Here is a 14,160-nt window from a genome sequence, read left to right as displayed (position 1 = left end):
AGATACAATTAAGTGTATCCACATTTAATTGTTGCACATAGTGAATCGGGGGTTAAAATTAAAGGAGTTGATTACCTGAGTTAATCCTGAAATCTCATGGATTGAGAGTGGTTCAAGGGATTCTGCTGCCATCATTCGGTGAACATGCGCTCCTGCAGCCCGTGCTGTGTAACCTCCTCCCCGGGCGCCGCTGCTCTCTGTTTGTGTATGTGGAATGCGGGTCAAGCGGAACTCAAGGCAAAAACTGCGCTTCACATCAAACTCAAACACCGGCTTGCATCCCTCGGACGTGTTCTGTATGTACCGTGCTATTTTTGTAAACTATATCAACCTGCGTGCATTTGTTAAACATGTTTATATCGGGGCATTTAGCTGAGTTTATATTTCTGTTATGGTCGCATGAGCAGTCCGCTAGGAAAACGCGACGTCGTCATTTAAAATGGCGCCAAAGATTAACCTCAGCCAGTTCATCTTCGATAAACACACCTTACTGTAACCCGCTTTTATAACCACACAAATAACGAAACCCTGGCTTTACTTTAACGAATACCCATAATTCATATGCACATTTTAACTTTAGAGAAACATGTTTGAGTGCAAGTTTGACCCCTAACCTTTGACGGATAGGAGGCTTGTTTTTGTTTTTTAATGAGGGGCACCGTGGAAGCTATGCTAGTGGCAGTGGCTGGCTGCTAACAGCGTTGGAACTGACGTTTGTTAGCCTCCTGCTAACGAGCTAGCTTCGGTTGCTAACACGCAGCACCAGCTGAATTTTGTTTTCGCTCTTGAAAACGTTCGTAATTAGAAGCGGTTTGTTGTATGTCATATGTAGATTACGGTATAGTTTAACTCACTGTGTATGCATTTAATTAGAAAAACATAGTAAGCCTAAAGATATTTCCACTTGATGCACCGGGTGTGGGTGGGCCCTTATGTTGCATAACGGTATGGGGAAAAAGCAACCAAGCTGGTATTCGACAGTGTTTATTTTCCGCTTAAAACTAACACATGTGGATGGCGTAAAAGTGACCCCCATAATAGTATTAATGTTCACAAATGTTCTCTTCGCATGCCAGATGAAGTTATACCAAGTAGAACGCAGATGTTTACTATATGTAGTAGTTAGTAGTTAGCTGCTAGTTACATTGGCACCATCAAGTACTGAAGCTAGCATCCGGTTCGAATCTTTATATTCTGCACTTTACTAAAGGATTATTCTGATGGGTTTATCAAACCAGGACACACTGGAGTCCTGAAATACTCAGAATAGTTAATGTTCAAACTCGTATAATCTTTATTAAATTTGTGAAAACAGGGAATTAGTCATTTTTGGAGTGCCTTTTGTTTCTATTTTCTCTTAGACCTCCTGGATAGTTATTCTGTCCCAATGTTGGTAATGACAGATGCTATAAAATATTTTTGGTTTCAATGTTAATCAGTGGCTGAGCTGAAATGTCTTAAAAACACAAATCACAGCCACTACTTTATAGAACTAATTAAATTACTTATCATTAATTTCATTTTAAGCAGGACCCAATTTAAGGTGGTTAAATATTGAAAAACTTTTGTTAGGGTTCCATTTTTTTAAATAAAGGTTCCTCAAAAATTGTATTTTATCTTTTCCTTAATTTTTATAGAGTAATTAATAGCTAAGTGTTACTGATGAGCCTCTGAAGCCACAGAAAAACAGCTATTAATTTTAAAAAAATTTTTTGACAAATTAAAATGTGACTTCTTAAATTCCCCAAAATATTTTATTGAATCTGTAAATTGTGTGGATTATTTTTCTGTCCTGGTTAAATGTTTACAATGTAGTTCAGATGAAACCATTCTGATGTGTTCTCAAGCAAACAAACAAACAAGAGCCTTTTTTAAATTTTCCACACGAAGTGAAGGTTTGAAAGATCACAAGCTGCATCTTATGGAGCGTGCAGAATTGTGCTCCTGTTTGGTGTTTGTAAGTAGTGTAGTTTTCAATGCAGATTCAAAAATATTTCATTGATCCCAAAGGGAAACTAATTGTTGTAACTCAAATTAATTCAAGACTCTTCAGAGATACAGATGGTGATGGCTGTGGGCAGGGAGAATCTCCTGAGGCGGTTTGTATCTGAGATAGACTCTCTGTTTTCATATTTCACAAATTGTATATTTACAATTTTTATCATGTAATGATAGTTCAAGTTTGTTCATCCTAGATGTTTTAGATTCTGAACTGTATCGAATCAGATTTTAATCTAGAGGTTTTAAATGAAGCGGTTTAGATCCCTCAGTCAAGACCAGAGTCACCGAATCGGAGGCCAACTTCAGCATCGGTTGTGCTGCGTGCGTGCAGGGACGAAGGGGCGTCACACAAACCGGAGCTAGCTTCTGTGTCTTAGCCTAGCATGCTAATTTAGGGTTAGCACCTTTCCTCGCTGGGCAACCCCCCCTGGTATTTTTCCACCTTTCGGGCCATATGAGTCAATGGTGATTTTTGTTTTTTACCGACTATGTGACGTTACGTTGGGTTCATAACACAGTGCGGCGCTGCGCTGTTTATGTCGCGCGGGGAAACGTGTGGAAAGTTACCTTGGTGTGTAAACATTCGTGACGCCGTATAATCTCCAAGGAAACATGTGATGCTTGTTTTTAGTGTCGCCCCATTTTACGTTCCTATGTTAAAATGTCTACCTTCAGTAAGTAGAAGTGTGATTATACACCGAGGGGTGGCGTTAGCGCTGCTGGAACTCCTCTGCGAGGCTTCTGGAAGCATCCAGTTGTTGACATTTTGATGCCTTGCAATGTTGCGTAATCTCACTTACTATCCATTGAAAACTAACGCAGACGTGGAGCCTAGTTGAGTACTAACAGTATGCAGGTCCCTTTTGCATTGCTAATATTTGCTCCTTGAGTGTTTAATTTAAATATTTGTTGCTTTTATGGATATTTAATTTTTCAGGTTTTTGTCTGTTCAGATTTTGAAAGTGTTATTTAGTGTCCTCTGTGTCGTTGTAGCTTAACATGGTGGGTTTTGTGTGCAGAGTCCTGATGCCGGAGCTCCACAGACAGAAGACCATGAAGAGAAGCAGACACCCCAGCAGCAGCGATGACTCGGATAATGGAAGTAAGAAAACCTGCCTCCCCTGAATCACCTGAACAGAGCTGCTACAGTTCTGCTGTCTTTTGCATCTCAGTGTCAGCTGTTCACTCAAAAGTACATTTGTGCAAATTTTTATTATTATTATTTAGTACTTTGCAGTTATTCCCTCTTCTGTAAGTGAAGATAGCATGTTTACAATAGTAAAGCACTTGCATAGCAAGCATTGGAGTCTTAAAAATCCTTAAAACTTTACCTCTTATCAATCTCAGTTTAAGGCATAGACTATTAGGTGTTACGTTATAATATTCATTATCAGAATGGAAATGATGTAGCTCATTTTAATTCATCATGCGATTAATTGATTAATGCATTCATGCATGTTTTCTCGTCTTCCATATGCGTTTCTATGTAATGTTACAACCATAAAAGAATAGATTATATACTTTTAGCACCTGGGTGTGTTCTGTGTAAACGATGTGAAACTGGTATTTACATACACACAAAAAACATCCATTATGCCATAACTCTCTCATGGCTCATCACATGAACACACACATTTCTACTGAACCCACAGTCACATAAGAGCTGCAGTAATTCTGAATCTGTCAGCTGGTGCATGTGTTCCTCTGCTTAAGCTTTCAGAAATGGCATAAGTATCCTTTACATTGTTGATCTTGGACCCACTTTACTGGTTTGAATGTTTCTGTCAGAGTAAGTCTGTACTCCGTATTCAGGATGTAAGAAAAGAAAGAGAAAGAGGGACAAGAAATGGACACTGGTAAAAACAAAGCGAAGGGACAACGTCCGCGTGAGACGCAGGAGACAGACTAGGAACAGGACACGTGTTTGGACCTTTAAAGACATCCTGGCAGGTCAGACAGGCAGGCAGGCAGGCTCCAGTGAATCAGTTCAACACCTTGTGATTTTTTTTTCTATTATTATTCTATTGTTAGCTGTGTTAGGGAATCCGATTTACCTCTGTTATCAGAGAATACAGAATAATTTGTAACAGTTTGCAACTGATCAGAGTGCTTTCTTCGCTCTCATGTCTTTTAAGTTCAAACGTAGAGATCAGTGTTAAGATCAAATTGAGAACAGCGATATCAGTTGAAGTGTTTTGGCTGCTCAAACAGACGCTGAGGCTCATCTTCGATCCGTCCTGGAGGAAATCCAGACGCTTTCCAAACAGAAAAACCTCCAACCCAATAAACCCTTGTTATGTTTCAGGTAATTCTACCTGCTGGTCTCAGCACTCATCGCAGCACCGGAGGGGAACCGGGCAGAAACCCTCAGAGGTAAGACAGCTCGGTCATGTTACAGCAAACCAACAGGGCCTTTTCACATTCATACATTTCATTGTATTTTATGGAATAAACCAACAAAAGTAATGAATAACTGCTTGAAATCTGCAGAAAGAGTGGAAAAATCTTTCCAAAGAAACCATTGTTGAAGTCATGTTTGCACAACAAACGTGAAAGAAGTTGTTTTGCTCAGACGAAAGCAAAATAGAAATTAAATGCACAAACACTTGGACTGCTTATCCTCCATGAGCACACCGTCCACACAGTGACACCATGATGCTGTACAGGAAGATGGTAGGAGTCAATGAGAAGATGCATCTGGAGCATGGTTTACAATAGAGCAGGGTTTTTCAAAGTTCCAGCAGGGAGGATTCAGAAAGCTGGAGGAAAGATTAGACAGAAATGTAAGAAATAAATTTATATATATATATATATATATATATATATATATATATATATATCACAATTTGTTATGATAAAATATAATCTGTTTTAAATCCTGATTATAGATGTTATTTGTCATGCTCATCTTTCAAATTCATCAAGCTGCTTCGCTTTTCAACCGCAAAATGAACAAGTTTCTGACAGCCTGCTGAGGAGGACTCTGCTGCAAAAATACTTACAAACTCATAGCCAGCTAAAGTCAGAACATATTTACTATTCACTAATAATTATCGAATGGTGAATAAAAGTGAGAAAAAAACATTCTAAAAAGTTACATACTTTCTAGCATTGTCTGTTTTCAAAGCGGTTCCCCACTGTAGGTGGACGATATGGACTTAGGATTTTATCACAGTGCCTTTTTGTACTATCGTGATAACAATGAAATTGATGATAAACTATTTCTTACTACTTTTTTTAGGTAACCGTATGCCTGTGACTGCATAGTGTTACAAACACAAATACTGCTTTTGGAAAACATTTCCATTTAAATCAGGCCTGTTACTTAAAAAAAGTGTCATTTGTATCACAGTAAACTTTTTAAAATCATAGTATTAAATTGAATAATTTTTTTTAAAGCTTTCATAGAACAGAGATATATTCTTATACTCTTTTTTATCAATTGGAATTTATCAACACAACAATAAATTCAAATTCTTAACACGAGAAATTGATCACAATAATTGATAAACAATATAACAAATGCTCCTCCCAAAAGCTAATGCTGTTGGCCTGGATAGCATGGAAAAGTTTGGGAACCTCTGCACTGTGTTAGAATGACGCATAATCATGTGACTTAAATCCTATTGAGTCATTGTTAACGCTTTAAAAAAGTCACTGGATTCTCTAAAGCCAATGTGGCTGAACTTCAAAGTATTTAGCAAACAGAATGAATAAATAGCTACCAGACACAGCTGCTGTAGACAGGCACAGTGCAGTGAAAGGCACCCATTTACATTTTATAACTTGGCTGATCTGCTGACCTATACTAGTAAAAAACTTTAACTTATTCTAATTCTACCATAAGGTCCAAAATAATCCACAGATATGTGGTTGTAACTCGACAAAATGGGATAGTTTGTTAATGCCCTTTATTGAAACATCAGTAAAATGAGACTCTGTTTTGTTCCACTGGTTTTACTGGCCATACACCAGGACTCACTATCTAAGATAGGACTCACTATCTAAGATAGTGAGTCCTGGTGTATGGCCAGGGTTTCCATAAGTGGGATGAAGGGTCCCACTCATGGAAACATTTCTCCTGTTATCTGCTCCACAGTCTGTAGTCAGTTCCCTGCAAGCCCCAGCCAATTAAATTAAAGCACAGCAATAGCTCCTCCCGTTTCAGCGTTCTGGTTGGTTAATCCACACAGCGCAGGATTCAAACACTTTGGCTTTAGTTTTTAACCGTTTTGAGGTTTTAGGTTTGCTCAGAGTGGTACAGGCAGACATAAACAAGTTTTAAATACTATAATCAGCTCACATAGTCACACCTCAGAGGACTATAGACATGTTGCATGTTATTGTTTACATCTGGAAATTTCATGCATGCGCATAATGCTGGAGGGCAAAAATTGTGGACAGAAATTTCATTTATTTTCTGTCCACAGCTGTGGTAGAGCAATTGTTAACAAAATGAAACCTGGACATTTAGGTGTTATTAATTAAGTGCAGTACACCACCACAAATTGAAAATAACGCAGAAAAGCAGAAAACAACTGAAAACCACTGGTATTCTACACACAGATGCGTTTCCATAGAAACTGACTGTCAACAGCTCAGTTGGCCGATAGATCAGAGATTAAGTTCTATCAGGATTCAACACGAAAAAATCGTTCCAACATTTACCATACAAATGACACTCAGTCTGTTTCAGTTTCATGTTTTCAGGCTCGATGTTTACGTTGCGATTATTAGTAAGTAATTGTCTGAATACAGTAATTTAAACATCTGCTCTACTGATGGTCTGTCAGAGAGTACGACTTTTTTCTTTCCTTCTTTTTTAACTGTACCTAAACACACTGATTTCTGCAGCACATCTTCATGTTAAAATTGTCAAAGTCAAGCTAGCATAACTGACCTACTTCCCTCTTCCTTGCTATTTTTAATTTTATTCAAACTTTTTCCTGACTGATGAACTGTGATGCCCTCAGACAAAATTTTTCCTTTATCTATCACACATACATTTAAGATTCACCGCGTTATGTTGACAACATAACCAATGATAATCGTTGACGGCGATCAGCTTTTTGGCCTCTGACAGGGAGCTGGGGGGCGTGATGTCATGTTGTAATGCGTCTATAGGAGGAAAGCAGGGCTGGATAAAACTGTTTTTAAAATGCAAGGTGATAATTCTCCTTCTATCTGGCAGGTTTTTAGGACAGACTTCATCACAGCTATGAAATTACACGACTCGTACCAGCTGAATCCAGAGGATTACTATGTCTTGGCTGATCCATGGAGGCAGGAGTGGGAGAAAGGTGTCCAGGTCCCTGTGAGCCCCCAGTCCATTCCCCAGCCTGTGACCAGGTAGGCAAACCGCTGCTGGGAGTCTCTGTTTATCCGTCATCTTCTGTCTGGGGCTGGGCGATCAACCCTTTTAGCAGTTTACCAAAGTACTGGATTTTGAAGATTTAATTTTAGGAAAATCTGGATTTTTTTTCCCCACCTATGCTCTCCTTGGGTTTCCATATTTAAAAGTGATGTCAGCACGGCCAGGGCCGCCATCTTGTTTGACAAGCATGTTTTACAGCTTCTGGTTATTTGGACTTTGACTTCAGATCAGCTCCATAACACACTGTTAGGGCCAGGTTAAGAGTTTTATTTTTTTAATTACGAGGATAAAGTCATAACATTTGGAGAACGGAGCAGTAATTTTATGAGAACTACTATAAAGTAACAATTAAGATGAGGAATGTTGAGCATCTTATACTTTTGTATAAGTTTTACAGATAATAATCAATAGAAATACTTCATCTTTTAACACGTCAGCATCAAATTATTATGAGCAGCAGAACTTTAAAACCATTTTGTAAACAACTGAGTCAAAGAACCACAAACTGAGTTGGTCACATCAGATCCTGATAACTGTCCAAACGTTTCTCATTGAATTAACTTTTTCTTGAAATTTGAAAAGTTTTTTTTATCACTATATTCTTGAAATTGAGCAAAATTTCTCGTAGCTTGGTGCTAATACTCCGCCGTATAACTCACTGAAGGGATAACTGAAATTAAAGCAATTATTTGATCATATTTTCTTTCATTATTTGTTTTTATAGAAAAGAAAGAAAGCAAAAAAATAAAATACATCACTTGGCATAAAAAAATAATAGATTTTATTTTTAAGCTCACTCTACTTTCATCTCCTGGTGTTTTCAGCAAATTTGAATTAGAAAACCAGTTCAACTGGATTTTTGTCTAACATTTACTATATCATGGGTGTACATAGTTTTTCCACACTTTTCCATGTTGGTAGATAACTTGTTGTTTGTTGCTCAGAGTTCTGGCGGAGAAGGGGAAGGAGGTGATGTTCATCAGGCCTAAGAAGCTGATCCGAACGTCGGGCACGGAGGCGCTGGGCTACGTGGACATCCGGACGCTGGCGGATGGGATGTGCCGCTACGACCTGAACGAAGAAGACGTGGCCTGGCTGCACATAATCAACGAGGAGTTTGCACAGATGGGTGAGCTGCGGACTCCACAGAACAGTCCAGAAATCTATATGATCAATAATATGAAAAACAAAAACTGACTGATTCACATTTGAGCAAACAGTAAAGCTGATGCATCTGTAACAGAGCAAACCTCCCACATGACGTCAGCTAACGCTATCTAGCTAATCATTAGCTTCAGAGACGGTCTGAGCTCCCCTGCCGAGTTGCGCTTCCCCTCGGTGAAGTCCTGAACCTCGCAGCGCTCCACTCACCGATTATCACAAGAAAATGTTAATCTGCCGACTACTCAGTCAACAAAATAAACCTCCATTACTCCTCCGTCTATTTGTAAAGATACTGAAGGCTGATGCAGCTAAAAACTAACCCTGATTTTTACTGCACCACATCCATGCTTGATTGGAAACAATTCATTTTTAGTCTGCACTCAGTTTTTATTTGTCCCTTATGAGTAAAATGACAAGTAAAAATAGTGAATTAACTAATGGAAACACATGCTGGAGATCAGTGTAATAAAATGTAATAAAATTACATTTATGGAAGTGTGATCAAAAAAACACGCTTCCTTAAATTATATTAATATTTTTTTAAGTGTTATCTTGACTGTTTTTAAGCGTATCTTTATAACATATTTTTCCAAACAAGGGTTGACTTGTTCCCTACTTGTTGGTTTTGCTCCAAATAAGCAACTGAAAATGTTATCATTTTACATAATTAATTGTATTTTTGCTCATAATATAAAGAACCCTGTTCCTTCAAAAAAATGTTTCCACTGCATCAAAAATAGTATCGGATGTTACTAGTTTCAGTATTGGTATCAAATTTTAGTATTGTCGATCCTGCTCTGAAGCTGCTCACTTTTATTTTTTGCATTCTAAAATAACTTCATATATTTGCATTTTGTTTTTCTACTGTGAGAACATCTGAATGTTTCCACAGAAAGGATCGATTTTATGCTGGGATTTGGATATGCTGTAATATAAATATAGTTTTCTTCGGCTACAGATTTACAGGTTCTAATTTTTGGCAAAGTCGATAAATCACTGAGAAACAAACACAAACATATGCATACGCAGCACTTTTATGGTTATTTGTTAATAGTCATATCCTAGGTTATCGTAGAACCGGTGATAATGGTTTGTTTATAGTCCAGACTTTACAGTAATGGATGGTGAACCTTGTTCCCGTCCTTCAGCTGGAAACTTACCATCTGTTAGATGGGTTTCCGTTTCTTTCATGACATCCAATAAAACCAAGACGCACACATAACAAGGAGAAGCTGATTCTCACCAGCATGTGGCGCTGTTTGCAGCCGTGCCGCCGCTGGACGAGAACACCATGGAGAGAGTCATGGAGGAGTTTGAGCACTGCTGCCACGAAAACATGACCCACGCCATGGAGACGGAGGAAGGGCTGGGCATCGAGTACGACGAGGACGTGGTGTGTGACGTTTGTCAGTCGCCGGACGGAGAGGACAACAACGAGATGGTGTTCTGCGACAAGTGTAACATCTGCGTTCACCAGGTCAGAGGTCAACACCGGAACCACTGAAAGCAGAGTCCAACCTCAAGGTTTATATTAGGGCTGGACAATAAATTATTAATAATATATAGTAATAAACACATGATCGATATCGATAGATAATACATCTGATAGAATAATCAATATATAGAATAGTCACTGAACTCTGATCCAGAACCGCACAGCATTCTGGGAGACATAGGCAGAGGAAAGGCTTTAGCCCCTCGATCTCTAGGCCAGCTAAGCAAGGTCAGCTACCTCACTCTGTGGTTACCTAGCAACTAGGTAAGCAGTCCTAATTGCTAAAAAATAAAAAACAACGCAGTGGATGAAACAGGAAGCGTCACACCTCTAGTTTGGCTTTATGTCACTTATTTAAACAAAAACGAATCAATAATTATCTAAATCGATTGATACAAAACACTTATCTCACTATAGATTTTAGAGCCATATCGTCCAGGCCCACTTCATATAGTTCTTACTTTTTTTTTTTTTTTTTACAAATGAACATTTAAAATGTAAAAGGTGTGTCGCTCATATTTCTTTGAAAGCTGGCCTTGATTTTCAGATTTGGTTGTAAAATGTTTACAGAGGCCATTCCTCATTTTTCACCTTGAAATAATGGACTCTGTTAAAAAATCCTGGTAGATGTATTTTCATTTTGGTAGATTTATTTGTTGTTAACGAGCTTTTATGTTTCCAAGAAATCTGGATATATTTGGTTTGTTTTGTAAAGACAGCAGAATCTGAAACATGACCTCAATACTGAAGGTATTCATGGTCAAAACTTCACAGTTTTAGGAACATTAGAGAAGTTATTTTGTCACCCAGAGGAGCTTTTATTTCAGCTTTGGTGAACATTACCATAAAGTAAATATTTATCTTATTTTGATTTAATCGTGTGTGTGTTTTGAATTCCTCCCTGTTTTCCGGTCGTGTTTCTGACCAGGCATGCTACGGCATCCAGAAAGTTCCAAAAGGCAGCTGGCTGTGTCGGATCTGCGCGCTCGGCATCCTCCCAAAGTGCCAGGTGTGTCCTAAGAAGGGCGGAGCCATGAAGCCGACCCGCAGCGGAACCAAGTGGGTTCATGTCAGCTGTGCCTTGTGGATCCCAGAGGTGAAAGCTCCGTCAATCCTACTTATTCTGTTAATCTTCTGGGGTGTCTTTTTGTAATTATTTCTTTTTTATTCATATAAACTTGTGCTTGCATGTGGTTGTGTGTATCTGTGCGTTCCAGGTGAGCATTGGGAATCCAGAGAAGATGGAGCCGATCACCAATGTGTCCCACATTCCCAGCAACAGATGGGCTCTGATCTGCTGCCTGTGTAAGGAGAAGACCGGAGCCTGCATCCAGGTGGGCGTCTCCAACCAAACCAGCCTGACTGCAGTTTTTATTCATACTATGTGATATTCTTATTTTCTCATAAACTGAATTTTGCATATTCATTAACTTTGAACCATAATCATCAAAATTATGAAAGCCTTGAATTAGGGAGGATTATTTTAGTAATCGATTATTCTGACGATTAATCAAATTAAAACATTGCTGCGTTCTGTAAATTTTTCAAATTTTTTGATACAATTTTAGAAATGCACTAAAGATCCGAATAAACAAATTAGTTTTTTAAATACGAAAATAAACACATTTTGTTGTCTAAAATTGCTTTTTTTTTTTTCTTTGTTTTGCGAACTCTTGATCATCTGCAGCTAAAACAAAAATCCTCTGCCTTTTCTGCTTGACATAAAATCAGTACAGTGTGGAGCTCATCTATTGTTTTTTGGATTAACCCATTAATAACCGAGTAGCAAAAGAATCTTAGTTTTGTATTTTATAGAATTTGAACCAGGTGAAGCTAAAACTGCCACAGAGGAGTTCTGGGTAGAACATATGTGCAGACAAATGTTTCTATTTTATCTTAAGTGCAGTGTGTATATATTTATATAGTATAATTTTAGATTAGTTACTGCTCTGAGTGTGTTGTTCTTTCAGCAAATAGCCTTTCTGTTGAGTCTGTGCTCCAGTTAACTATCAGTTCCTAAATTAGTCGACGATTATTTCAATAACGATTAATCATTTCAGCCCTAGCTTGAAATATTTCACTGTTTTGAATCTGTTTAATATGCAATCTATATATAGTGAGCAAATGGTTTTGCTGCAGAATGAATGCTGTCTTTAATGAATGTAGCTTCTGGCATCAGTCTGTCTGAATCTGTTTCATTGCCATTTGCTCTCCAGTGCTCCGCAAAAAACTGCAGGACTGCCTTCCACGTGACCTGCGGCCTCCACGCCAACCTGGAAATGAACACCATCCTCACGGAGGACGATGAGGTGAAGTTCAAGTCGTACTGCCCCAAACACTCCGGTTTCCAGGGCGACCCGGCGGAGGACGAAGGGAAGGAGGGCGCACGGGACCGCAAGGGCCGGGCGAACAGCGACCAGGAGAAGAGGGTCAACCTCCGCAAGCTGAAGCTGCAGGAGATGGAGGAGGAGTTCTACCAGTTTGTGGACGTGGAGGAGGTGGCCAAGAGCCTGAAGCTGGCGCCTGAGGTGGTGGACTTCGTCTACCAGTACTGGAAGCTGAAGCGCAAAGCCAACTTCAACCAGCAGCTGCTCACCCCCAAGAAGGACGAGGAGGAGAGCCTGGCCCGGCGGGAGCAGGAGGTGCTGCTGCGGCGCCTGCAGCTCTTCACACACCTCAGGCAGGACCTGGAGAGGGTAGGTCTCCACTTGCTCCTGACGAAGACTCACAGGGTGGCCGGCAGCAGCAGAGGCGGGGTTATAAACGGGAGGAAGTATCACAGAAACATCTGAAAATAAATCAAATTTTTCAGCACGACGTGTTCCTTGTGAGTTATAAACTAGATTGAGAAGGGACAGCAGCTCCAAAGCAGGAAGAGAGAGAAAAAAAACTGCTTTGCTTTTCTGTTTGTGACAGAGTATTTTACAGCAGACAGGAAGCAGTCAGATTTCAGCATTTACAATGTTTCTGCCCAACCTTCCTGCAGTTGGCTGCCATTCATAACACTGGGATACAAAAAAATATTTTAGGAAGTTCTGTTTTTTCAACTGAGTTGTGGCTATTTTGCACCACAGGATCCAAAAGTGACATCCATTTTTCTCAATCAGGTCAGGTTTTTATTCTGAATTTATTTAGAGAAATTTGATCTTCTGACTAAATTACATTTTTGTGACATTATCAGTTCATTTCCATTCATATTTCTCATCCAAAAAATTATTAATAAAATGCTACAAACTTGGATTTCTATAAATTGAATAATAAACACTAAGATTAAGTACATATAAATTGAACATTTCGTCTTCATTGTGCTAAATTCTCCGTCTCTTTTCTGCTCTGATGGAATCTCTCCTCCTGCTCATCACTCATTGATCAGATTCTCAGGAAACTGATCCAGATGTTTGAACAAGTCATGCATTTTGATACTCATGTTGCTCCATAGTTCAGAAAGTTGACCTGATTGAGCAAAACCAAAGTGATTTTTGGATTCATCTCATTAAAATGACCCTAAAACAGTTGAAAAACCCCAGACTTCTTGGCTGTTGACCAGTGTTATTTATAGTGGGATCAGGGGTGACGTTTCACAGTGTGAGTTGGAGTCTCTTAACATCTTATATCAGTATGGTTAGCATTAGCATCTTTATTAACTTGGAAATTGCCAAATCCATTGTGGTCCACATGGACCATGGTCTATAAACCCTAAGGCTCATGTTGGGTTTAACATTATTTTGATTCAACCAAGATTATCATTGAAAGGAAATGAGTCAGGGATCTCAAAAGATGATTAAAGGCAGGTCTTAACGCTGTCAATCATGCTTGTGTACGCTTTGCTAAATGTTCTGATGTCAGAAAAGCAACTAACCACTCCAGAAAAACCGTTTATCTGCTACCATCTGTGGCCATGCTAACTCAACTTAGCATTTTTGTGTGAAAAGCTTGTTCATGAGCTTGATTGACAGCGCCAAGACCCTCCTCCTTGCTCTGATTGGTTGTTTCTTTTATCGAGAGCCGTTCATTTCTACAGATGGCAATAGTAGCACTGGGACGGGCTAGACTTTTTTTTTTTTTTTTTTTTTTTTTTTAAAAAAAAGAAAACCAAAAAAAAAACCCCCAAAAATTTTTTTTAAAA

The 14,160-nt window shown here is 38.9% G+C and overlaps 1 protein-coding gene across 6 annotated transcripts in view; it reads left to right on the top strand.

Annotated features, from left to right (window-relative positions):
* The first annotated feature begins 134 nt into the window (after positions 1-134).
* The window catches only part of jade1 (jade family PHD finger 1), an 18,824-nt gene continuing 4,798 nt past the window's right edge, over positions 135-14,160 (top strand). The window contains exons 1-10 of one of the 6 annotated variants that reach the window (XM_015040619.1): positions 135-296; positions 3,021-3,103; positions 3,814-3,951; positions 4,307-4,374; positions 7,193-7,350; positions 8,320-8,504; positions 9,805-10,016; positions 10,963-11,130; positions 11,252-11,368; positions 12,251-12,730. In XM_015040619.1, the coding sequence (XP_014896105.1) occupies positions 145-296; positions 3,021-3,103; positions 3,814-3,951; positions 4,307-4,374; positions 7,193-7,350; positions 8,320-8,504; positions 9,805-10,016; positions 10,963-11,130; positions 11,252-11,368; positions 12,251-12,730 (1,761 nt within the window). In that variant the 5' untranslated portion in view covers positions 135-144. The other 5 variants (XM_015040620.1, XM_015040624.1, XM_015040622.1 and 2 more) reach the window with 5 other exon arrangements.

This window comes from Poecilia latipinna, unplaced genomic scaffold, assembly GCF_001443285.1.
Source record: "Poecilia latipinna isolate Pla-1442-1.1 unplaced genomic scaffold, P_latipinna-1.0 Scaffold519, whole genome shotgun sequence".
Taxonomy (NCBI): Eukaryota; Metazoa; Chordata; class Actinopteri; order Cyprinodontiformes; family Poeciliidae; genus Poecilia; species Poecilia latipinna.
The sequence above is the reverse complement of the archived record's forward strand: the minus strand, read 5'-3'. Positions and strand labels throughout refer to the sequence as shown.